Source organism: Drosophila gunungcola, assembly GCF_025200985.1.
Source record: "Drosophila gunungcola strain Sukarami chromosome 2R unlocalized genomic scaffold, Dgunungcola_SK_2 000027F, whole genome shotgun sequence".
Taxonomy (NCBI): Eukaryota; Metazoa; Arthropoda; class Insecta; order Diptera; family Drosophilidae; genus Drosophila; species Drosophila gunungcola.
In genome coordinates this window covers 34643-61043 of record NW_026453175.1, presented here as the reverse complement: position 1 = coordinate 61043, position 26401 = coordinate 34643, and the positions used below count along the sequence as shown (strand labels likewise).

General features: G+C 41.3%; 1 protein-coding gene across 12 annotated transcripts; it reads right to left on the bottom strand.

Moving 5' to 3' along the window:
- Positions 1-938: 938 nt before the first annotated feature.
- LOC128256668 (RING finger protein nhl-1) lies at positions 939-26401 on the bottom strand. 12 transcript variants are annotated; one of them, XM_052987180.1, is made up of 13 exons: positions 26043-26401; positions 23281-23366; positions 19303-19443; positions 17910-18045; positions 15850-15992; positions 13487-15247; positions 10147-10856; positions 6500-6784; positions 4525-5304; positions 2178-2337; positions 1682-1822; positions 1473-1549; positions 939-1404 (listed from the first exon to the last, which is right to left on the bottom strand). In XM_052987180.1, the coding sequence occupies exons 3-13, from the start codon at positions 19435-19437 to the stop codon at positions 1191-1193; spliced, it is 4542 nt and encodes a 1513-aa protein (XP_052843140.1). In that variant the 5' UTR covers positions 19438-19443; positions 23281-23366; positions 26043-26401; the 3' UTR covers positions 939-1190. The 12 variants fall into 12 exon arrangements, with proteins under 12 accessions (XP_052843140.1, XP_052843128.1, XP_052843133.1 ...); XM_052987168.1 differs by having other exon boundaries at positions 10147-10907; positions 13949-15247; positions 26043-26399; XM_052987173.1 differs by having other exon boundaries at positions 13949-15247; positions 26043-26399.

Sequence of the window (26401 nt, the reverse complement as noted above, 5' to 3'; positions counted from 1 at the left end):
GCAAATTGTTGCAAATCAAAGAATTTTATTATGCGGGAGCGGGTAACACCGGGTGTGTAATATCCCAGTTGAAGGGTGCCATAAGTTGTAGTAAGTAAGCCATAAAGTTTCATCGCAACTCGAACGCACACCCACTCGCACTCACATGCATTTTAATCACATAAAACTCACTTATCCTGGCAACATTTTGCGTCATTTGTAAAAGGCAAGTGTGAAAACGATGGAAGCAGGGGATGTATGTGAGTTACCAGAAGGGCATATTAACAAGGGGATATTGAATGGTTGCAAGTAGATTTCATATGATGTAATTGATGGTATATATTTATGTAAAGCATTGCTTTAAAGACGTTTATACAACTTACATAAACTGTAAAACGAAATAACTATTATGTACATATTTAAGGCTAATTGCTTTTTCATTTTGATCCGTAAGTTAGAATAAGCTCTGATAATTTAATGTTCCATTGAGAGCATTAATGACTCGTTCTTAGTTGACTTTCGACGTTCTCTATCCTTTTTTTTAGCGTCAGCACATTTTCGTTGGAGTATTTGTACTACATACATGGCGTATGCGCAACATTTGCTAGCAAACAAATTTATGCGGAAACATATAAATCCTGTAACTGAAGCTGCCACAGTTGCTGCTACCAACAGAGTTTCTGTTGCTGTTGTAGTTGTTGTTACACACGCCATACGCAGCAGGCAGTTGGAGGCAAATAGTTTATGCGAAAAGCTACGAAAAAAGTTTCCAATTTGCTGGCACAGAACATCTTAATTTAATAAAGTGCCCTGGGGCAGGAAAACTGAGGGGGCGTGCGGCAGATTTGGAAATTGTTGGGCTGCACGCAGATAAATCTCAATTAGGGAATACTTGAATGCAGCAATAAACAGCTGGGCCCCCACTCAAAATGTACATATAAGCCGAAAGGAAACGAACATTTTGTTCACTCAAACTCTGACGAGTTTTCGCTTTTTTTTATTCAAATGTTTCTTTTTTCGCTCTAGTTTAACAAAAAGTTTTTCGATTTTTTTTCAGCTTTTCCTCATGGCTAATTGACACAATTTCTAGGCATAGAAATAGTGGCAATAATTGCTCTGGCACTGCATAACAAATAATAGTTAAAGACAAAATAAAGACAACTCAAGATGAGATAATGCAATGGTTCTTCCATGGTGTTCCCTCGTTCCGATCAGAAAACTTGGACGCGGTGATTCTCGCGATCGCAGACCAAAATGTTACCGTTCGACATGATGGCCACGCCCTCGAGTCCCTTGAACTCGGAGTCGCCGGAGCCCCAGGAGCCGAAGGTCTTCAGGAAGCTGCCGTCCGGATTGAAGATCTGAATGCGATTGTTGCCCGAATCGGCCACGAATATGTAGCCCTGATCGTCCACGGCCACACCGCTGCAGAAAAAATTATGCGGTGCGCGTTAGCACTTTCGCAATTAAAAGTGGCAATTCGATTTGCTTACCGGGGAAACTTGAACTGGCCGTCGTCGGAACCCTCGCCGCCCACCGTGGACAGGACCTTGCCGTTTACGTCGAAAATCTGCGGATGCGAAAAGGTGACAGCGGAAGGTGCAGGAAGGTCAAATAAATTGCAAACGAATCTCGACGGCGAGCATATTTTAATTAAAATTGTTCACATGGCCAGACAGGCATGAAGAGGGTATTGGCTCACCTGAATCCTGTGGTTATTCGAATCGGAAACAATCACACGATTCGTGTTCGATACGGCTATATAATGCGGATGCTCAAGTTGTCCCTCTCCACGGCCGCAGGAACCGAATTTGCCAACGAAGGAGCCATCGGATTGGAAAACCTGACGAGTGCGAATATTCGATATAAGTTGGCAAATTGAAATGGGCAGGAGCACTCGCCAGGATGGACCGTGCAGAAGAGTACACAAAAACTCGCATATACATATATATATATACTCCAGTTAAGCCCATGAAAATTGCTGCTCTAGCATGAGAGGAGGAGGCGGGTGGTGCAGCTCGAGTGTGACAAATTGGGCAAGCCCGAGCCAACCGCCTCTGCCACCGCCACTGCCCCAACTATCCACCTGCCCACTGAATATATAAATATTTGCATGCAAATCGAGATTGAAGATGGAGGCGAGCCGAAAAATGGCTGCGGACGGAGCCTCAAATGGCAATATCCATGCCCCGACTCACCTGCACTCTGTGGTTCTCCTTGTCGCACACGTAAATGAAGCCGAGTGCATCGGTTGTTACGCCCCAAGGATAATTGAATTTGCCATCTGCGGTGCCCTGCGAACCGAAGGCGCGCAGGAATCGTCCTTGCGGATCGAGCACTTGTATGCGATGATTGTATCTGCAATCGAGAAAAAAGAAAATGCACGGAGAAAAAAATTAATAAAAGTCGTAATAAAACTTAAAAAAAATTCTAAAAATTTAACTAGTTTCTTCAGATGATGTGTATTTTATATGAAAAATAAGAAAGGAAGCACACTTCGGCAAGCCGAAGTTCATATACCCTTGCAGCTATTGCAAAAATTTAATATTATTGAAATTATTAAAAATTTGATTTACATTTCAAAACATTCAAGCTATGATGATTTGCAGCTCAATTATTCGATAGTAATTAAATATATTTTTATTATTTCTATGGGAGCTATATGATATAGTCGTCCGATTTCGTCCGATAACAGCAAAGTTATAATTTTTTTATTTATTTTGCAAATTTCTGACTAAACTACATTGTATAGAGTCTAAAGTTCTATTAAAGTATTTTAAAATCGTTTTCCTTAAGTGAAACAAAAATGTAGTAGTTTTGCAAGCTAAAAATTGTTATGGTGATTTTTGTTTTGAATATAAAGAAGTTTGAAAAAAGTTTTCAGCTATAATCCGGAAATTCGGTAAGAAAAAGATTTTAAGGACCTATTGAGTCTTTTTCTCTCAATGTAAATGGACGGGCCAATTTATAGGGCCATCAAGTCGGCGGATTCCCCGTTAATTGTGAACCGGAGCCAAGGGAGATCTCATTACGGGTCCCCGAAAGAAGATTCGCGGGTCCCTTAGCCAAGTCGCGACTCCTCGGAATTCCAAGGTGTTGGGCGTGGGTAGTCGGTTTTCGGTCGTGGGTTTCAGGTTGTTGGTTGCTGGATGGTGGATGCTGGATGTGAATGCTGCTCAGAGTGGGTGGATGGGTGGGTGGGTGTCGGGCTTAGGCCTAAGCCGCTTAACGTGCAAAATCAAAGTTGACTCACACAATGAGGATACCCCCGGCTCTGGGTGCTTAACGAGGTTTTGCGTCAAACAATGACAGCGAGCTCGGAGCGGGGAGCACTCGTAAAAAGGTTGCAGATAACATGTGCAGGAGCGCCAAAGACTCGCACTCCGCCCGACTGACCCGGCACATGTTTCTCATTAACGCGGCTATTATGCGCTTAGCCCTGCCAATTAGAGGCGGAGCTAGGGCCTGCGAATTAATCATGCGCCTTTGTTTCGACTTAATTAAAACGCAGACTGACCGCCAGCAGATGCTCACCCGGCCGGAGATAAAGTATCACCGCCAAAGTAGCCAATATCAATTTTTTACTTTCTATGCCCTGCTTTTGGGAGGAGGTTTCCCTAAAACATTTTGCTCTACAAGTGCGGGGAATAGCAACAGCTTGAAATAAATATATACAACAATTTTTAGTCAACTTTTCACTTGAATAGTGCTTAACTTAGTCTTATATTATTTAAATAACAAATTAGTTCAATTAAAATTAAAAACGGTCCTAGTTGATGTTGAATAAATTGCAGGCAAGTCTTAAACGTGAAAGTCAACTCTCTTAGTTGTTTAAGTATTTGTTCAGTATTAATAAATGTAATTTTTTGTTTCGGTTTTTCTTTTTTCTTCATAATTTCTGTGATTTAGACTTTACTTTAACTAAGTTTCGGGTGCCCAGCTTTTCTTTATAACCTTTTTTCTACAAGTACGGGGCATGGCATTTTTCCATTTTTCCATTTTTCAATTAAATAATGTAATAATGTCGGAACAAGCAAAACGAACAAATTAGTTAAAGGTAAACGAAAAACTATTCTTGAAGATATTGAATAAATGGCAGGCAAATCATAAACGTGAAAATTGTCGTACTAAGGTATTTAATTATTTTTTAAGAATTTAATTTTATTAATTTTTTATGATTATTTCTAAGGAATTAATAAATTTAATTTTATGATTATATTATTAATTCTTAACAAATTTTATATATGTTTTCTGTATTTTAGACTTATTTCACTTGACTTTGCTTTTAGTTACAAGGGATGAAAAAATTTATTTGTAATAGATTTGAACAAAAATGTATAAGTCTGTTATTAATACAACCTTGTGGTTACATAATAACATTAAACTGAGTTAAATATAAAATAAACTGAGTACATTTTTAAACGTATTATTGTTAATATAGCCAGAAAGATCAATAAATTTGTTAAAAAATAATTTTTATTGGTTAATTAACCAATATTTACAAAAATTGAATATAATATTATGTAAAGCGTAGTATTCACTTACCTATCGGCTATGATGTACTGGCCGATGCGGTTGACGGCCACGCCGGCGAGGCAGTCGAACTCGCCCTCGCCGTTGCCGTACTCCCCGAACTCCTTGACGAAGATGCCGTTGGAGTCGAAGACCTGGACGCGGTGGTTGCTGGAGTCGGCGACCACGATGCTATTGTCGGGGCCGACGGCCAGGCCGCGCGGCCACGTGAAGGATCCGGGCTCGCTCCCCCGGCCCCCCAGCTGGAACAGCTGCTGGCGCTTGCGCAGGTACACCTGCTTAGGGATAGTACCTGCCGCTCCGGTTATACCGGCTGCTGCCGCTGCTGCTGCTACCGTAGGGGACGTAGGGGAGCCTAGCCCGTTTTTTGACCCGTCGTCGTCGGAGGAGGCCAGCTCGTTGGCCTGCCGCAGGGGCAGTCCGAGGCTCAGCCGGCGGGACACGTCGCTGGCGGTGCTGCGTCCGCTCGCCCCGCTCGTCCCGCTCCCGTAGCCGTGCGCATGCGACGACGCCGCCGCCGCCGATGACGTGGAGCTGGCGGCGTGCGAGTCGCGTGCGCCACTGCTACTTCCGGCCGAGTCCTTGCTGCTCTTGTTACCGTACTTGTTCTTCAGGTACCGTGCCCAGGAGCTCAAGGCCTCGCCGTCCTTGCTGTCGGTGGCCGAGCTGCCGCCCAGGCCGCCGGAGCGCGAGGATCCCGCACCGCGGTCGGTGATCGGCGAGTTGTCGCGCGACTTCAGGGCGTGCGAGGAGCGGCTGCGGGAGAGGTCGCTGCTGCCGTATCCGCTGTACCTGAAACGGCATCTCAATTAGCAAATGGTCTCGGGGACGAGCCCGCGGGGATGGGTGGATGGTGAAATGGCATGGATTCGAGTGCTCTGGCTGATTTCGAACATGATGAGGCGCTCTCAACTGAGAAGAAAAGCTGTATTTGAAATCGGGAACCAGACAAATGCTTCACTCCCACTAAATGTGTTTATTAAGTTTAATCAAACTGTCTGCTGTGTTTACCTCTTAGTACAAAAGAATATATAATACAGATTATCATATAAATGAAATGTCGTCAAACAAGAAAAAAATTTGTGTTTTTTACTGTTTAATAATTTTAATTAAAGCAGTTAAGAAAATTAACTTCCAAGTTCAAAAGGTACGCAAATAACATTTTTTTGGCATTCTTCCTATAACATACAACTAAAATTTTAGGAACTTAAACAATTTGGTCTGTGTTCTAAATTTCTTAAAGAAAATATTGTCTTTTTAAAAAAAAAAAATTACACTTGCTCTTACGAAAATTACAAAAATAATGTATTTCAAAAGCAAAGCAAATCTATTATTTTAAATCTATTATATTATTTAAAAAAAAAAATGGTTCCATCGTTTTGAAAGTAATTCATACTGATGTTTGCAGATTAGTATTCCTGGTTTCAAAACAACTTTTTTCTCAGTTTGCTGATCTAAATGAGACTAGTGCATGAAAACTAGTGCTGCTTATGTACATAGGGATTTAGAGAAGGGGCAAACTTCTTGGTTGATTTCCAGTTAATGTCGGTTAATTTGAAAACGCGCAGAATTTTGATTCTTCCTTAACCACAAGTGAGTGACTAATAAAAACCAAAAAGTACAAAATTAAGAGAAACCAAAAAGTAATCCAAAAGTTGAATTAGTGTAGAGTGCAACATAAACGAGAACGAAACGTGGCGAACTTCGGACGTGGCACGCACAGAAACTCAACTCAAAAGTAAGAAACCATAAAATCAAATTCAAAAAAATTAGAAAAAAATATAAACCGTGGGGACAGCACACGCACAATGAAAGCGCCCAGCGCACGACAATACAATATGCCATCGGGACGGGATATATAAATATAGTACGAGTATGTCTATGTACAGCCGATATACCCCGTATGTACAAACTAAGGGTCAAGGACAGGGGCAGGGGAAGGGGCAGGGTTTGAATATAGCTGAAAGATCTGGTGTCTCACGCGCACCTTGAGGCCAGGTAAGCGGACGGCGAGACCGTGGTGGGGGACACCGGCTCATCCAGGTCCTCGTCCTCGTTGCCGAACTGGTGGGAGGAGCGGCTGCGCGCCAGCCGGGTGCGGCGCTCCTTCATGGCCAGGTAGCGGGAGCGGCCCGTTCCGTACCGACTGTCCGAGTCGTCGCCGGTTCCCGTTCCGGTGGCGTCCTCATCGAAGGAGGCGGTGGGCGTGGATAGCGAGGGTTGCGTTACAATGGCGCTGCTCTTGCTCTTGTTTAGAAAGCGGCTTGTGTAGCTGCAAAAATGTTGATTCGGTTCGGTTCGGTTTTTGGTTTTGTTTTTGGTTCGGTTTGGTTTCTACGCTTTTATATTATATTTTTTGTAATTGATTAAAACGGTGTATTCATGGTGCGTATTTCTTTTTTTTGACTTTGCCGTAGCTGTTGCTGTGTGTCTCATTTTATAATTTAGACTTATCCCTGGGACAACCACCGCTTAATTAACTAACTTTTAACTAGCTTAGGTCCGTGGCTGTACCTGTGAGCGTAGGTCGCATTTATTAGCCATTTAATTCTATTTAAACATAGCGAGCCCGAGCAGAAAGTTTCTAATTAAATTCACATTTCGCATTATCGAAAGTTAAACAAAGTAGTTGGGAAAAGTTCGGTTAAGTACTTGAAATTATGGCGCCAAAAGGCGTCCGTGTCTGTGTTTCTGGGTGTGTGTTTGGGTTGGTTGGTGGGTGGTTGGGCTGGTTAGGAAACACGGAAAGCAACAACTACTACAACAAGATCAACGAATACCGAAGCACGAAAAAAGGACATAAATTAAATGCTTAAATCTAGGTGAGTACGAGTGCAAAAACGCAATGCAAATGGTGCAAATGGGGCAAATAAAGCAAAGCAACAGGCAGCATCATCAGCAGCCCACAAAAGCAGGCAGCACTTTTTGCTGCCGCTCGATTTTTGCAAAATAAAAGACAGCAATTGCCACTGCATATCTGTTTACACTGCTTAATTGCCAACGATAAAAAGGAGCTTAAACAAGTGGATATAATATAGTCAAAAGCAACGACCACCCGATACCTGCTGTGCCATATTTAGCAGCTTGAAAGAGTTTTTTAGAAGTATCGTTTTACAAATTATGAACACGAACGGTGCTAATTATTAAATCTAGAGTAAACGTGTTTACCTCTGATATGGTTATTATTTTTTTTATTTAATTGCTCATTGTTTTTCAAAGGCAATCGTAAAATTCACAAAAAGGTTTTGTAACAACACAATAAACTTAAAATTTTAGTTTTAAAACGTTGATATATTATATTAAGACCGGAATAAAAGCAAATGGAAAATGACGTTACCAAAACCGGCAACTAATATGGTGGAAGATTGTTATTAATTTCACCGTAATCCATTAAGACAAAAATTACTTTGAGGTTGGTTTAAACATGTATGAAATTGGATTCTCGAAGTTTAATATATTTGGTGAAAATATCCCCTTTAAATCTATCAATTTACGCAAGTCCAAGTTACCCGGTTAAAACTGAAATATATGCAGCTGGAAACTTTAGCTTTCTCGTGAAAAGCATAAATCCAGCTTCAGTTTTCACTAAACAAACACCCAGAATAACTACGGCCATGATAAACAGACTGACTGATAGACTTCTGAAAAATATATGCTGGCACTCGGACTGATGGCAAATAGCAATTTATCGCATTGTTCCTGGAAGGAGTATTCGAGTTCGAGGGAGGGTGATTAAGTGGGAGTGGTGCAAAATTGGCGGAGGGACTGTGGTAATTACATTACGCTAGATTTGTTGCAGGGGAAAAAGGGTTCGGTATTTGTTGTCGTGCAAAAGTAAAATTAAAGAAGTTTTGTCGCCCAGGCACAAAGGACTCGCAACGGGCCGCATTGATCCCTTTGAAAAGGGTATTGACAGAGAGACATAAAGGCGGAAAAAACAGAAAAACAGACGGAAAGCGAGAAGTAAAGTTCATTTCCAGCGGCCCTTTGAGTGGCTCTTTGAAAGGGCCCATCATCACGACTCTATTTGCCCATTGAAGGTGACTCCGAGTACTCAACGGTGAACTTGCTCAATTTTATTTCCAGCGAGCATCCAAATATTTAATCAATAGGGTTAAGCGCTCGTTTAACATGAGTTGGCTTAGTGGGTTAGGCGGGGGATTTGAGAACTCATTCATCGTTACGGGTTAACAAACAATTGAACTACGAATTGCATTGAATTCGGAGTCGTTTTGGCCTGAGTTTCGCATAGGTGTGTATATATAATACAGTATATAGTACAATATATCGGGCTAGACATCGGTGAGTCGCTTTCGGTAGCGAGCACGGCTGGGTCTGCTTATGTACGGTATGCTAAAGGGCAGAGCACTGCAAAGATCATTATATAGAGAACACAAAGAAAAAAAAGAAAAAAGAGTGATAGAACGGTGTGTACTGTGTGTGTTTACCTATCGGGGATTGTGTGTTGTGTTGTGTTGTGTTCAGTTGTGTTTTGTTGTTTGCTATGTAAAGGTTATGAACTTGACAATTAGACGCCACACGAGGCGTATGAGCAACAAGGTGGCCAATGCCAGGTTAATGCCAGCACGGAGCACTTGTACAAAGCTGCAGCAGTGAGATACAATGGGATACAAAAGAGAGTCTTAGAAAGCAGACATTAAAACGTATCGAACTCGTTGTGAAACCAAACCAAACCAAACGCAATTATCCATTAGGCATATCGATTAAAGCCACTCTGCAGTCGTGTGTGCAAATGTGTACCTAATTAAAATTGTAAATTAATTGCAGGCCGTGTTTTTACAGGTAATTCAATTAGTGTGGCATAAAACGAGAAAAACAAATCACCGAACTGCAATATTTGACACACACAATTTATATGCCATGCTCATCAGATATGTATCGTTATCGTTTCATTAAAAAGCGGTAGCTACTAAGCGGTTGCACAGAGAACAAAACAACACGAAATTCCTCAGAAATCTTAGAAACATTATTTCTGCCGTCCAATTGAATGGCATAAAAGATTTTATCCTGTTAATCTGACTAGGCGAATGTGTGCGTGTCACTTTCCAACAAGATTTCAAAATGTATTTAGTGTATTAATTAAAGTTCAAGGTCTTTTTACCCAAATCAATATGTAAAAATTAAATTAATTAAACTTTAAGCAATTTTGATATCATAAACTTCTAGATTATTTAAAAAAAAACTTAGTTGATAGTGTGTCTACTTTAAGTTTTTAAATTTATGTTGGGAAAGTGACTATCTAAACGTAACTGAGAGTATGTAATTTGCTAACTAAATAACAAATTGCCCCACCAACTTTTCAGCAAAACTATTTAATTAAATCACTTAGCTAGTTTCAAAAACTTAACTCAACTAAACTAATCTTTAATTAAAGAAATTATGGACATTCTTTTAGAAAGCGAAACAATGGCTTTTCAGATACCTTTTAGAAGTCTGTGGAATTAAGTTCTCTGTGCAGACTACCTTATGTGTGTGTTCTGTCGTAATATCTGTTCCGCTCGCCTCATTAGCCATGCAAATTAGTTTGGTTATAGAAACTTCAAAATCACGAAAACGCTAGACCGTTTTTTTATTTTTATTTTTTTTTTTTTGGGTAGGGGTGGATGGAAATACCTGCTGCCAGTGCCGCTGCCATAGCGGTCTTCGCTCTCGCTCGCGTGATGGGGAGCGGGCACGGCTCGCGTGCGTCCGCTGCTGGTGCCGCTGCCACTCCCATAGCCGCTGCTCGAGGGCGTGGCATAGCTGCTCCGACCGGCGGCCGTCGAGGAGCTGTCGTCGCGGGAGGCTCGGCGGGCCTCCAGTCGATCGCGGTAGGATCCGCCGGTGGTGGAGCCACTGGCCGCCGTGGTGGAGCTGGCGGCGCTGCTGGGCGTGGATTTGCTGGTGGTGCTACTGCTGGTGGCACTGGTCTTCGCCTTGGTCTCCGGCTCCGACTCGGACTCGGACTCCGAGCTGGTCTCCTCCTCGCTGCTGGAACTGGACTCCGCCTTCTTCTTGTCCGCCGACCCGTTGGACGCATTGGCGGTACTGTGCTGCGGCAGGAAGCGGCTGACGAAGGGCTTCTTCTCCGGCACAGCCGTAGTGTCCCTGGCAGTGGAGTACCTGGCTGAGCTGGGCGCCTTGGCCGGCTGGCTGGCGGCGGAGTTGCTGCTGCCACTGGAGGCAGTGGAGGCAGGTGCCGCCGGGGCTGCGGATGTGGCTGCCACAGCCGCCGCCGCTGCCGCTGAGCTCGCCGAGCTCTCGGTGGAGGCACTGCTGTCGCTGCTACCGGATCGCTGGGTCTTCTTCACCGCCGCCACTTGCGCGGAAACGGGCGGCTTCGACTGTTGGATTGTAGGAGTGGGAGTTGCATCAGAGTCTGTGGCGCTGGCGGTCTGAGTTAGTTCAGTTTCGGTGTTGGCAAGCGACGGAACGAAAAACGAATGCGGTGCAGATGCAAAATATAGAGATTCAGAGATAGAGAAATTGAGATGGCGATGGCAATGGCGATGGCGATGTTGAGATGTGGATTGCAGATGGGCTGGGGGTTCGTAGTCGGATGGGCTCAAGAAATTCAACGCCTGTTATTTCCTTTAAATGTTCATGTAAGTAGGTTTAAAAAAGCTTACACTTCAGGAAAATGTTTCTGTTTGCAGTGGTATATTAATTAAAACAGTAGTGGATGTTAAGCGGTTACGTTAGATATTCAAATTTCCTTATTTTTTGTGCAACTACATTTTGTAAACTTTATATCATTCAACTTTCCTTCTTGTTTCTATTTGCCCTATTTCCAATGATGCATTTCCATGAAATACAATAATTTTTTTAATTTGTATGTCAAATACAAGTCATACACAATTATCTTTATATTAGAAATAAAAAGTAGATGACAATCGCAAGTTCGTTTTTAGTTTTAGTAAACTTTTATGTTTTACCTTAAAAATGAATGAATAATTGTAATGTTTGCAAAAGGTCCCCTGAAGAAAAACGGTTTTTTTTTTTGTTAGTTAGTTACCCATTAGTTTTTTGGCTAAATAAAAATGTCCTTTCTCGTTTCTATGACTTTATGAGTCCTTGGCCATCAGTAGCTTCCAGTACCAACTAAATTAATCATAAAATTCGAGGAAATAAGAAATAAGAATTGCCTGGCATCAGACCCTTTTCATTAGATGCGATATTTCGTCCACTCTCTTTGATGTGGCCCTAATTGATCAGACAACCTTTTCCTATTCCGATTCGACAAATGCCAGAAGCAAGACAAATATGCAGCAACTGTGCATATGTCACTATGGCAAATGCTCCACGAACACACCCTATATATAGTATAGTATGTTATGGTATAGTATAGTATAGTATGGTGTATTCTTTCACACGGATACACACGCACACACTGGCAGCTGGAAACATTGTTAAACTGACGGAAGCAGCCGCATCGCTGACAGTCGCATGATGGTGAAATATTCGCCATTGAACCTGGCTCCGTCTGCCATTTTTCGGGGGCGGCTGACGGGGGGGCGTGGCAACAATGTGTTTGGTGAATGCATGACAGGCGAAAGAAGGAGGTGGGCGGGGGTTGGGAAACTGGAAGGGGGTAAAGAAATACATACACAACAGAAATATTTACAGCGGACATCAGAAATTGTAAACCAACAAAACGGCAACGACAAAATAAAGAATGGTATAAAAAGTATTCGAAATGATGGGAAAGAGACAGAGTTTAGAGAGAAAACGGGAGGAATGTCGCTTTATTGATCAGGGTCTGTGGTTTATTCAGCTCGACAGCATTTGCCAAAGAAATTTAGTAACATTTAAGCAAATTAACATCACTACCACATCGTTTGTCCACTTGCAAGAGAGATTCCCAGAAATGTATATGTAGATTAAAGGTAAAGATAGAGATAGAGATATAGATAGGTATACATAGATAGAGAGAGAAAGGGAGAAACAGAAAGAATCGAAAGAAAATACTTGTTACATCAAAGGAATTTTGTAATTTCTGGTTGCTTTATTGGCTTTAAATTTGTGCAGTCTCTAACTAACGATAAGGTAAAGGATGTTAAACTACATAAATAAAAAAATATATATATCCATATATGTATGTGTATACAATATTGTACAATTCTGATGTCCGAGCTTTGGGCCGAAACTTTGCCGCGCATTGCATTCACATTATTTAGTCGGGGGCCAAAGGTTCTGACCCAAAGCAGCATTAGGTGAAAGGCGCTCACAAGACAATAAACGTAAGTAAACCAAATGGAAATAATAAAAACAATCAGGGTAAATAAATAAAGACAGAACTTAACGTACACATGAAATAACAAGAACAGAAAATAAGGTAGGTAAATCAAAATAAATCAAAACGAAACGAAATGAGACAAGTTCGGGGGAAATGGTTTTGGTTAGGTAAGATTAACAGTAAAAGTAACGATAAACAGTTATGTTAAGTTGCTCTCTCGACTGGATCGACAAAATAACAAGGAGAACACTTACGGAGCGGAGGGGAAGTGTGAACGATGGAGCACAAATAAAGAACGAAGCACACAGTGGCGTATACGCAATTATCGTTTTAATTTCTTTCGGCGGGAGTTTGCAAAACACAAGGGTAAAATACTGAGCCAGGCTCCAGTGACAGCGATCTAAAATTCTACACAGTAATTTGCAACTTGATATTACTTGGTGAAATATCATCCTACTTAAAATAACTACGTTAAGTAACATTTTATTTTTAGTTTTCGATTTGTAACCCTAGACGAAATTAGTTTTTGTTCCTATTTAGAACATTACGTCAATATATCAGGTATATTATTGTTTCGAGTTGTGTTTTCCCATATATTTTCAACAGTATTTAACTGACATTTCGGTGCTACTTCTTTGATCTTCTCTTTGACTATCCTTTTGTTATCTATAAATAAATTTCTCAAACTTCTTCCTCCTCCTCCTCTTCATCTCCTTCTTCTTCGTCGTCATCTGTGACCTCAATCTCTTCTTCCGTGTACTCCTCTTCTTCCTCTTCCCCTGGGCTTTGTTCAGTAGATTTATCTGATTCTTCTGGAGGTTGTTGACTGCTTATGTGATCTTCCGGAGAATTTTCCACTTTTTGGACTAAATCATTTTCGGGTGGTAGTACATTGATCACTGGAAGATTCTGAGTCTCATTTTCAGCTACCCTTTCCTCTTCATCTTCCTCTCCCCCCTCCCCTTCCTCTTCACTTTCGGTGGCTGTTTCTTCTTCGTACTCCGAATCGGATTCTTCCTCCTCGGTTTCTTCGGAAGAGGTTGCTTGCAGAGATTCCTCTGGAAGGTTAAGAGATTCCCTGGGAGCCTCTTCGATTTCCGCCGCTACAGATTCTTCCCCCTCCTCTTCCTCTTCCTCTTCGCTGTCACTGCAGTCACTGGCCACGCCTTCTTCTTCTGTATTTGCCTCATTCACACTTACCTCAGCCCGCGTCGCAGATGCCGCACTATTACGCACTGGAGACGCCGCCTGGTTGGAGCTGCCGTCGCTTTCTTCGCCGCCCCGATTCTTCAGGGCCGTTACTCGCTGATCGCTGGCGGCATCGCCACCTCCGCTGGTGGACGTCGACGTGGCCGCTCCTCCGGCCGCCGAAGAAGATGCTGCGTTCTTGCGCTTCTGGCGAGCCAGCTCCTCCTCGTCGGCGGCGGTCTGCTGATTCTTCTGCTGCTGGCGCTGCATGGCCGCCTTTTGGGCCTGGATGGCGGCTTGGACGGCCGCCTGAGCTGCTGCTGCGGCATCGGATTTCTTCTCCTTCTTCTCCTTGCCAATGTCTGCCAGCCGCTGGACAACTCGGGAGCAGTCGCTCAACCGGATGATGCCACTCAGCTGGCCGCGGGACACATCCTCGCTGTCCAGTACGCGATCCTTGCGCTCCTTGAGCTCCTGCTGGCGCTGCTGTTGCTGCTGCTCGCTGTCGGAGTCGTCGTTCTGGTGCGATCTCACGAAACGCGACCGGAAGCGGGAGGACTTGCCCGCCCTGCCCGAAGAACCCTCGTTCTCGTAGTCGTTCTCGTAATCGTAGTCCCCGCTGCGCCCGTAGCGATCATTGTTCGCCTGGGTGGCGCTGCGCTGCGGGCGTTCGCCGAACTTGCGACCGCCCAGCACGGGCTCGTCGTTGTAGCCACTGCGCTCCTCCTGCTGGCGGAACTGGGTGGCCAGGCGGTGGTCGCTCTTCGAGCGCATCAAACCCGGCTGCAGGGCACTGGGCGGCGCCAGGTGGGAACTGCTCACGGAGCCGCCACTCGGCGTCGAATGGGGCGCTATGTTCAGGTCACCGAAGGTGGCCAGGTTCATCACCAGCTGATTGGGATCGATGGAGACCAGAAAGCGCACGCGCCGACTGTAGTCGTTGTTCTCGTACTCAAAGTGCCGCAGGAACTCCACCGTCTTCAGGAAGATCTCCTTGGTGTCCATCAGCTCGCAGTCGTCCCACTCCACGGTCTCGTTCATGTACTTGTCCACCGTGTCGCAGTTGCTGGTGATGTTCGTGATCTCCAGATCGAGGTTCGCCTTCAGGGTGGTGAGGTTGCGCAGCTCCACGGCCAAGTAGCGATCTATCTCGCCCTTCAGCTGGTCGGAGCGATCCTTAATGGCCTTCGTGATGCGCTGGTATATCTCATCGATCTCCTCCGTCACACTGATGGCGTTCGTCTGCAGACTCATCGTGTTCTTCTCGATGATCGCGAGCGAGTCCTGCAGGCGGTGCAAACTGCGACGGATCTACGGAAGAAGGAGGTTTAAGGATCAGAAGGGGTTTAGCAGATATGTGTAATTCTAAGGAGTCCTTAATGGTATAAATTAACTAATTCAGAGTCATGGCATTGCCACTTTGTAACTTTTATTACGTTTATACGACCCTTTTTGGCAACGAAAACTGTTTTGGTATTTTATTGGCAAATAAGTAAGGCATAAAAACTTGTACTTATTAAGCTGTTATTCACAAAGAGCAGGCATGGCAGTGCCATACAATCAATATTGTCGTTTTACATCTTTGGAGAAGCCAAATGTATATTTTTTAATCAAAAAACGAATGATATACAATGGTATAAATGTTGTGAATGTAAACTAAAGTTTGATTTTGGAATTTAACCACTTAAATACATTGTTTGACATTTTTTTCTATTTTAATTCTCTATTGATTTGTTTTAAAATGATTATTTTGTCGCAAAATAAAATTTTGATTGTTATTTTAAGATAAATTTTTTTATTGTTTTAGGCCTGCTTTTAATAAAATTAAGAACTTAAACCTTTTCTTGGGCTATATTATTTGAACTAAATAAGTGTTTTGGCTATACCCACACCGAATTTGCATAATTCCCCACCTGTGAGTTGAATCGCGTGATCTCGCGCCGCAGGATGTCCATGTGGGCGCTCTTGCAGTCCTCGCAGATCTTCTTCTCGCAGTGCGCACAGTGGGACAGGTAGGCCTTTTCCGAGCAGACGCCACAACGCTCCATAATTTGACCTGCAAGGGACAGAGGGGAAGCAATTAAAAATCACTGCTGGCAGCCAAAAAGCACACTCCCAAATGGGCCTCACAAACGACTTCCTGCCTGCTTGAGTTGGACAATAAAATGCCGAGCATGCCGGCAGCAGCAGCAGCTCATCAATTTGCACTCTTGGCAACAATGTCTTGCCACATGCCAAGGATTCTAGTGGGGGAGCTCAATGGGATGGGGATGTCGAGACGGATGTCTGTTGCATTCACTAATGCGATTTCAAGAGCACGAAATCAACTGCACCTAAGCGCCAGTTATGCAGCTAGAGTCGTGTGCATATCTCTGCACTGGGAAAAGTAATTTCATGCAAACAGAAAACTTAAGTTCTTGACTTTATGTACCTTGTTTTAAAATCGTAAAAAGAGCAGTGCAAATCAGTTAAAAAATGTAATGTTGTTTTCATGGTGGTTCAAATTGTCCCACAATACTTATTAGATATTTTTTTGTGTTTTTCTCATAATAAAAAACTAGAAAGTTAAAGTTACTTTTAATCGCAACGGTATCTCTTTTAACTAAAGGGATCATTAATACAATTGGTAGTTTTATTCCCAGAATACTAAATATGTGTTCAAGCATAATAATTTGACTTAATAGCCAGACCAAAGACAAATGCTAATGCCAAAACTGTTAAGATCTTTATAGTGAGATGGAAGTCATGATATTCATACGATTTTTGCCCCTGTGCCTTTCGTTTTATGTGTGTCACATCCCTTGGCAAAGGATCCTTTGGCTTGTTGGCGATAGGATGCCTTCGCTGGGGAAATGCAAATAACGAGTCTCAGCAATGGGGCTACAATGCAAACATGGCGATGAAGCTGTCGGTTGTGCTACAGCAGTCACAGCATGAAAAAGTAAACTTTTCTGCATCAATTGCTGGCATTGGCAATGCCTGATGAACCCTCCTCAGTGGCTTTTTCAGCTCGCCCAGCTTTCCCGCTTGACAAAAATCTAAAAACCAGCAGGAGGATGGAGGCAATGCTTTATGCCAATAGTTGGCTTCTGTATTTTCTCGTGTAATCATATGGAAAAGTGAATTTGCAAATTCCACATAAAAGTTGTACGACTGCTCGTTGTCCTTGCCATATCCATAACACGAAAAGGATTCCTTTGTTTCACACATTTGCATAGCTCAGGAAATTTGTGAAGCAAAAAAATATTTGGGGATGCACAAAAAAGAATTTTTCTAACTGGAAGCATATACTTAAATAAGTTGTTACAACATTTTATACTCGGTAAAGCCTACTTGCCTAACCAAACATTTGTGTATTCACAATAAAATCAATATCTAAAATTCCTTAAAAGTTATTACATCATCTCATTTTCTTTCGGTGCGATAGTTAAAGCAAAGAGCTTTGTCTGCCTTATTAACTGACTCTTGATACTGATTGCAGCCCAAAAGTTGCAAGCCATTTGCATATTTACCCACGACCATCAAGTTTTGTCGAATAGCATTGCGTAGTCATGCTTGAGAGGTGGTTGATCCAAATTTTGGTTTGGGCCAAATGCAAATTGCTCAAACGAAATCAATTTGGCTTTGCTTAGTTTTAATTGCTATCAGATGGCAAGAGTGCCTGACTTTTTAATTGGAAAGCCAAACATAATGGCAAATGCTACTTTTTGAGCCTTTGCTATCCGTCAGCATTCCTAACACTTTTCGTTTGATGTTTTCAGTGGAATTTAATTAAAGTTACATCAATGATTACATGGCAATAATTTTTATTAATATCATGGTTGTTTGTCTTTTATCTTTGTGCACTGGGCTATATTTAATTTGAACTATTTGTCCCTGGGAATTTGCCGGCGTGTAATTGGTATTTTTTCCCAAAGGGAAATCCTTTTTTTTATGAAACTTGAAACATTAAAATTGCATAGTTTAATCCTACCTGATGTGGGATCGGGCAGTTCTCCGGTGATTTCGATGTGCAGCTCCAGGAACCGTTGCAGGGTGACGTTCGTGGGAAAGGCCTGCACGCCATTGTAGGGTATCCGGTGTTCGGCGCGACATTCCGGGCATTTTACCTAAATGATTAGCAAAAGTGTTTTTATTAGTTTGGGCATTTATTTGCCTAAAGCGTTGAGTTAAAGATGAAATCCCTAGTTCTTAGCTTTAAGCTTTAGAATTATATTTACTTAAACCCCTTTTGACCTTTTCAACTTTTTTCATCTGTTCGCAACTTTAAAAACCTTTCACATTTTGTTAGTTGCATGTGAAGGCATCTTGAGTGCGCTTTTCATCTCCTGTCATCCAATTTTTTGCCATAAAGATCAATTTCAGTTTGTGGCTTTTCTTTTAGCATGTCAGGTATTGCAACTTGCGTTTTCTCTCCCCACATAAATATTTTTTTTTGGTTTCTCTTTTCTTGAGTTTGGCCAACACAATGAAAATGCTTCCCAATTATTTGCGTGGCGCTGGCTAAAGGCCAAAACAAAATTTATAAATACATGCAGACAGAGGCGCTCTATAAGTAGCGCACCACACAGATACACACTTTCGTGTACTTGTGGGTTCATTCGAGCCTACATATATCCATGCCTTTCTATATAATTTTTCGGCAAGATATCTACGCAAATGCGCCGCAAGCAACAAGATAAATACAACATTTTCGGGGGCGTCTTGTTGGGCGCCTTTTTGTTTTTCCTCCCATTTCATTTCGTTTCACTTCCCTTGCGCGATTTTTAGTTAAGCAGTTACACTGAGGTGAAAATTGAATCAAAACTCATTAAATTACATATAGTACAATATGAAATCGAAGCAGAAATCTTGTAGTACTTTTTTAAATAAAATATTTTAAATGTTGCTGAAACCAATTTGAATTTAATTAAATATTTTCACAATAATATTTTGTGAAAAATTCTTTTTGTTTCAAATTAATATATATTTTAAAATAAATCTGAATTAAATAGAAATCAAATTTAAATCAGGTTAAAATAAAACATTAAAAATATCGGCAAGCTTTGACAATGCTTAGTTTAACTTCATCTTAAAAATGCTTATAAATGAATTAAAGATAATGATATGAAAAAAATTGTATATATCCTATATTGTGTATATAGGACTATACAGAAAATAGGAATTTCGTCAAAAAAATTTTTAGCCTAGGTTCGTTTGCTTGCAATTCTTAATTCGTTTGTAATTTAAATAAAAATCGACATTTTTCGCACTGTACATCTGGGATGTGTGACGTAGGCGGCGTTAACCAAATTGCCGCACGCACACAATGCTCCTCATGGCTACATGCATTCGCACAGTGGGATGATTAATGATGATCGCCTTACCTGCCGTCGCACATAGTCCACCAGTCCCTCCATGCAGGGCTCCATGCAGAAGGAGTGCTGACATGGCAGCAGCTTGGGGATGCGGTACCTGTCCAGGCAGACGCAGCACGTCAGCAGCTGCTCAAATTGCTCCATGGCTCACTGACATGAAAAGGGAGAGGAATCAAATGCAAAACAGTCATTAGGCCTGATTCGATTTAACCGCCGAGGCGCTGTCAATTTGATATTCATATCATTATAAATTCAGGACCGCCAAACTCCCCTTCCCCGACCCACCTAAGCTCATCATAAGACGACAGGCCGTCTGTTAGGCGGTAAGCTTCGCCGCAAAAAAAGCCCGAGCAATCCGATTCCTACGAAATTCTTGCATTTGAATGAGCACACAGCACAGACCCCAAAAGTCATACAATAAATTGACCATTTCGTTGTCGTAAGTCGCGAGTCGACTTCATTTGGCCCGGGTAAATACACTAAGCCACAAATCTGCTTATGGCTGCTTCATTAAAAGCGGCTCTGACAAGTTTATTTAGACGAACCCGAGATACTCAACAGTATCAGATGTTCGCTCCCCCTCTATTTTCGCTCATCAGCAAATGAAATCCAAGGAAAGCGACGTTTTGGCATGAGAATTCAGAATGTTATGTGTGTCTCCTGTTTCGCTGCACTTAAATTCAAGCATTATTTAAACATCAGTTCACCTTTTCACTAAGCAATGAAAAATACGATTTAATAATGGGAGTTTATATTTCAAAAGATTCGTGATTCATATTAAGACAAACCGAAACATGATTCGTTTAAACGGGTGATATGCATATTCTGCAGATGCCAAAATGTATTTTCATTAAACGTTTCACTTCGATTATCTTTCATGTATCCATTTAATTTGGCAGGAAAATAAAGAGAGTATTAACTTTTCAACAAAAAAAGGTTTGAACAAATGTCGTACTTAAAGTATCATATTGGGGTATATATATATATCATTGCTTAAAAGCAAATAACTCAAATAATCTGCATGTTCTTTGAGTAAATTTTACTGTGGCTATGAATCAAAAATATATATCAGTTTGTATTGCACAATTTCATAAGCTACTTTCCACATATTTTAAGACTCTGCAATATCTTCCTCACATTCGCTTTCCTTATGGAAAAGGGAACATTGCTGGCCGCAGTAGAGATTTTAATAATAAAAATGACACACATTTCGTATTAAGAGGGAAGAAAAGCAGCCAGCGCCGTATATGAAGTATAAATATAAATACGATTTCGCAGTTGCTGGCAATATGCATCGCGTATACGCCGCGTGTGTCGCTCACAAACTCGGACCAATGCGCACTTCCTGCTCGTAAATAAAGGCGGAATGTGGGAGGATGTAGTCATGGAATCGGTGCTCCATGTCCATGCTAGCCACCACTAATTGTCGTGCGCCTGGTTGCCATTATTGTCGTGTTTGGTTTGGTTTGGTTTCGGATATTTAAAGCATCAATTTAATGCGGCCAAAAGTTCACAATGATGCCATCGGAAAAAGTGGATATATGTATGAGCTTACCGACATATGCGAACGAAGTGCAATTAACTGAAAAATGCGCTTAAAATCAAATTGAATAGAAATTTTGTCGCTCGCTCTAATTGTGCGTGCTGAAAAAAGGCAAATGGGTGGTCTTTCAGAAAGTGGAGGTCCCTTTTTGGTTTCGAGCGGAGTGCAGTGTGTGTGGCGAATCTAATTTAGCCATTGCATTTGTGAATCGCTGCTGAAAGGATTAAAATGAATAGCCAAAAGATGCACGCCAGCATAATGGAAGCCACCACCAGAAACCCCGGGAATCCCCTTTCACATTTGGCTTAAACGGGAAAGCGCAGGGAGGTCATATGGCTATGGCTGCTAAAATAAATTTCCGGAATACTCCTATGCAGCTTTGAATGCATTCGCCAGCAGTGTTAGTTATTTCGCAGAATACCAAACCAATTATCCGTGAAAATCTTAAATGCTCTTGAGCCAGAACGTTGTGTTGTCTGATTTTCCTTTAAATTTGCTCACTGCTCTTTGTTTTAATTCAAACGGCAGATTGATGGCGACAGTTGTTCAATGTTTTGTTTACACAATGAATTGCCGAGAAAATCATTAACCTTGAGGGGGTTAAGACCAAGTCGAATTATGCGACAGGAAGCAGTAAACGGCCAACAGGAAACGGAAACACACACACTTGACCGTCAGAGAAATGTGTGCCAAAAGTAAAAGAACCAAAATGGGTCAAACTTTCGCGCTGTTGACAGCTGGTGACAGAAAATCATCAACGCAAAGCACTGAAAATTGAAATCAACACAAATAAATGGAAATGAATTCGATGAAATTTGGGTCAACCGCAGTTGAACAGAAATCCAAAAAAAAAAAAGCATAAAAATACATAGCAACCCAACTCACCAATAGAAATGGGAAACTATTTGGCAATCCTTGCTGTTGCTGTTAAAGCGGCACTCGAAGGCAATCATAAAATGCAATTGGTTTTTGGCAATGCAAGTATCCTTAAAACTCAATCGTTTCCAACTCGTTCTGGGCACTTTCATTAAATGTGTACAATCGATTTCCGTTCGCCTTACTTTACTTTCTATAAATCTAAATCGGTACGGTTTCGTTTGAATTTTTTTCTATAATTTTTGTATAATTTTTGCTGTGCAACGCGCCTAGTAGAATTCGATTGGAAATGTAAAAAGCGACTGAGGGCAAGTGAAAATTGCCAAGCACACAAGCAGTCTACAATATTTTAAATATATACAATCCACGGCACTCTCTCCCATTTTCGCTGTGTATCTGCGGATACTTATGTATATCGCCAGCAGAGCGAGAGCGAAACAAAACAAATTGCGCGATCATAAGATAAACGCAAAAATATATTCTTGGCATCGTGCGTATGTATCTGTACCTATGGCTGCAGTCCATTAATGAGATACAAAGATACAAATGACTACTTCGTACTGCACGTGGCTCCGAAATGGAGTTCTCACTTCTCGCCTAGGACCTGGACATCGGCTCCTTAATGGCTTATCGCAACCGAATTCGGTACATACACATACTTGTACGCACACGCTTGACGTCATCAACTGAGCTGGTTTGCTCATGCGGACGCACGCCGGCATTTTCCATCTACATATATCCCATTGCTGGGCTATTTGTGAGATTTTGTGTATCTCGCTGTAACGGGCCCTAAAAATAAATTTCATTGAAAATTGGAGCGAGCATCGCTCGAATTCGCCGACCATCGCCCCTCCGGCAAACCCGCCAAACATTACGCCGTGCTAATTGAAAAGTTTTCACTTTCATCAAAGTTAAGTCCAGCAGTTCACTCTTTTTTGTTTGAATTTTGAAATTTTGGGTACATTAAAAAGTAAATATACATGCTTTTTATTCTTTTTTTCACTTTATTTAAGCCTGCCCGAATTTTATTTTGAAAATTAATTATTATTAATTCGTTATTATTATTTATTCTATTCTATTCTGTAATGCAGCCCAGGTCCTAATAAGATTTATACGTTAACTTGAAAACAATAACTATTATGAGACGAAAACTTGACTAAATTCAGTTCCAAATGAACATTAATAGTCACTCAAAAGTTTAAAACTCCTTCACATTTTTTTTTAAACTTGAAACATTTGCGAAAACTATCCAATTTCCGGAGCTTTTTTTTCTGTGCACGCTTCTCAAGGTCAGAACTTCATTTCTCTGGCTCTGTATATGTATCTCCCTTTTGGGACTGCACTGAAAATAGAAACTCTCTAGCCCGGAATTCAGAGGCTGCAGTCGGCACTCCTAGGCCAAAAAAAGAACTGCACAGTACTCGTGGGCTATAAATAAACGGAGCAGACAGAGGAGCAGATGCAATCGAAACTTTTAGGAAATATGGCTGCAAGATCCCGCTCTCCCAGGGGGAAATCTTTATACTACAAAGTGTTGTGACGTTCCAATTTCAGCGGTCATTACTTACAGTTAGTCCTGCTAGTTTTCTTTTCCACTACGGTATCCGAGGCGCCCTTGAACGGGGCCTGTTCCTTTGGCTGTTAACTCTGCTGGCTGAAAATAAACAAAAAGCATTTTGAAGGTAAAGCAATTGACTTTGCCAAAATTGATGATTAATCGATGGCATTTTTGGCCGCAGTTCAACAGGAAACAAATCGAACCGGGAGAGACGCCCTGGCGACATCCATTGAATCAGCCGCCTTTCAATGGTCAGATCTATTTCGCCGAAATGAGCGGAGGAAAGCGACCAGCAGCCATTTACCTGGCCATTAACACGCTGCGCATAAGCCGCATGATGCCAACTTAATTACACGGCCTCAAAGGCTGCGGTAAGCAAAACAATGATGAAGACCGATGGGCGGTTCACAGTGAAAGGTAGTGAAGTTCGGAATGCGCTTACGGTTCGCTTATTGTGCAGTGCGACAGATAAGCCCCTTGGTTGCACACACTTGACCAGGTTAATGAATGAACAGGTGGGGGCGGGCATGTGGCATCGAAAGTAGATCATTTTAATTAACTCGCAAAGGTGGTGGAAAGTTGCTTCCAATTAACAGAAACAATAAAACAAGGAAAAACCAATTTCCGAATCTATAATGACATTACTACTTCCGAACTTCCTCCGCTGAATCATCAGTATATCGAACACAGGAAATAAATTTAACACACATCACTTTTTACAAGACATATCCATTAATGTTTTGTATGGGGACAAAGCTGCATTGTATTATTATTAAAAATTCTGCATGAAACTTTCCCAAAAGTTATATTTCTATTGCAGGTAGTATATAAGTCGGATCGAGCCGGATCGGACGACTATAGCATATAGCTCCCATAGGAACAATCGGAAAATAAATAAAAAAGAATTATTACTTTGGTGTTTTTTAATTTTTTTTTTAGTTTTTTGAGATATAGTAATGGTTAAATATTACAGATTTACGGTTTAAATTTCATCAAAATCGGACGACTATAGCATATAGCTCCCATAGGAACAATCATAAAAATAAATACAAAAAAATTATAACTTTGGTGTTTTTTAATTTTTTTTTTAGTCCTTCGAGATATAGTAATGGTTATATATTTCAGAATTTCCATAGGAACAATCGTATAGCTGCCATAGGAACTATCGAATAATTAAGCTGCAAATCATCATAGCTTCAATGTTTTTAAACATACGCACAAGTAAATAATAATTTTTTGAAATAGCTGCAAGGGTATATGAATTTCGGCTTGCCGAAGTTTGCTTTCTTTCTTGTTTAGTGTAAAGTATGTTTTTTTTTAAACATTTTTTAGAAAAATAAATGCATTGAGAAAGCTATATTTAAATATGGATACCTCTCAGGATAATCCACATGCCAACATTATTTTTATTACGTTATTAACAAAAATTAAATATTTTGACCGTTTTAAAATTGAATAAGATCCCCGAATTTGTCAGCTTTAAACTTCAAAGTTTATAAATTAAATAAAAGGTGTTTAAATTAAAATGGTTTTTTTTATGCTAAGGCAGTGTTTTAGTTTAAAAGTGCATATATTGTTCCTATATCACCATTTTCCCTTTTAGCATTTTAAAAAGTTGCAGTAATTCAGCACATATGAAAGTGTAAAAACTCTTTATTGAATGAATGAATATTTGGCAATGTTTTTTTTTTGTATCAATATATTGAGCCAATTACTTAAAACGGTTAAAACATGGAACTATTGAAAAATTATGTTTTAAGCTTTCAGCTTAATAAAAGTTAGTCTATAAATTGGCGCACCAATTGCAAAACTTGTTCGAGTGAGTATCTATTGCAAGCCAACTGCAATGGCACTTCTTAAATGCAGCCAGCGACCTTGAACTTCCGCCAAGCTAAAGCACTCTCGAAAAGAGCGAGAGGATTGGGAGGGGTTGGTGGGATAGAAGGGAAGCGAGAGGAAAAAGGCCGAGTGCTTGCAATAAGGCTAAAAGGAAAACTGAAAAACTGTTGCCTACTTTCAGGCGGCTCATAAATTTAAACCCAACCGCTCTCATTTAATCTTCCGCATGTTTTTGTGAATTTCGAAACGAGAAATTACATGTTTTGTGTGAGAGGTGTGAAAATGAAAATAAATATAAGAAACGAACCGCAAACATTCCAAAAGGAAGCCGAAAGAGAAGGAAAAGACAAGAAAAACCGAAACCGAAACAAAAGCAAACAAAGCAATCAATGATAAGCGATCAGCGGGCAAAAGACAAACACAAACAGCAAACAGCAAAAATGGAAATAGAAAATCTCTGAAAATGTCGCTGATTGAATCGAACTAAAAATAAGGCAGCAACACGGCGTATGAGCAATGTGCGTCTTTGTATGTGTGTTGGTGTTTATCGGTGTGTGGGCAAATTATTGCCATGCTTTTTGATGAGCTATGCACACCATATATATAACAGATCCTAATCTACATATATTTGTATACATGATTATGTCAAAATGTGTTAATAAATTTTGAACGCGAAGCCGAAGAAGATGAAAATAATTTTGACAACTTTTCACAAATGTGGAAAGTGGAAAGTGTGGGGGTGTGCGGGCTGCTGGGAAAACTGAATTGTCAGCCAGGTGACATTTTCACGAGCTCCTTTTCTCGCCTGATTCTCACGCCTTTTCGTTCGTTTTTTTACATAATCAGCAGCCATTGAATGCGCCGAGCTCATCTCCATTTGAATGCGTTTCCAAAAACGGGTTTAAAATGAGGATGTTTCCCCGCCCGACTCACTTGCGTTGGTTTCTCCTGTTTGCTGCTGGTTCGCGAAACTTTTGCAAATATATTCGCATGCCTTGGCGGCAAAGGACTTTCACTGGCTTCACTCTCAAACTGAGGTTCGATATGTATTTTCCCCGGATTAAATCAACACTCGCGACGCGGTTACTGGTGCTTTTGGCATATATCGCACCCTCACGCACTGCGCGACAGGTGAAAGATCTATGGACAGATCTTTGCACCTCCCCACATACACTATATATATATATATATGGATGGGTATCGAACTGGGCTATAGCTATTATCGGCGTATCGGTCCGCACGTCCACTCGCGAGCGTGCCAGAAATGAAAATGAATGTTTTGCTTCGCTCGA

Excerpts from the sequence above, each read along its gene's own strand:
- LOC128256668 (XM_052987180.1), bottom strand. The coding sequence starts at position 19,437 with ATGGAGCAATTTGAGCAGCTGCTGACGTGCTGCGTCTGCCTGGACAGG. Across the intron at positions 15,248-15,849 it reads TCACGCGATTCAACTCACAG|ATCCGTCGCAGTTTGCACCG; the intron begins GTGGGGAATTAT and ends CTTCTTCCGTAG. Across the intron at positions 10,857-13,486 it reads ACACGGAAGAAGAGATTGAG|TCGAAGCCGCCCGTTTCCGC; the intron begins GTCACAGATGAC and ends ACAATCCAACAG.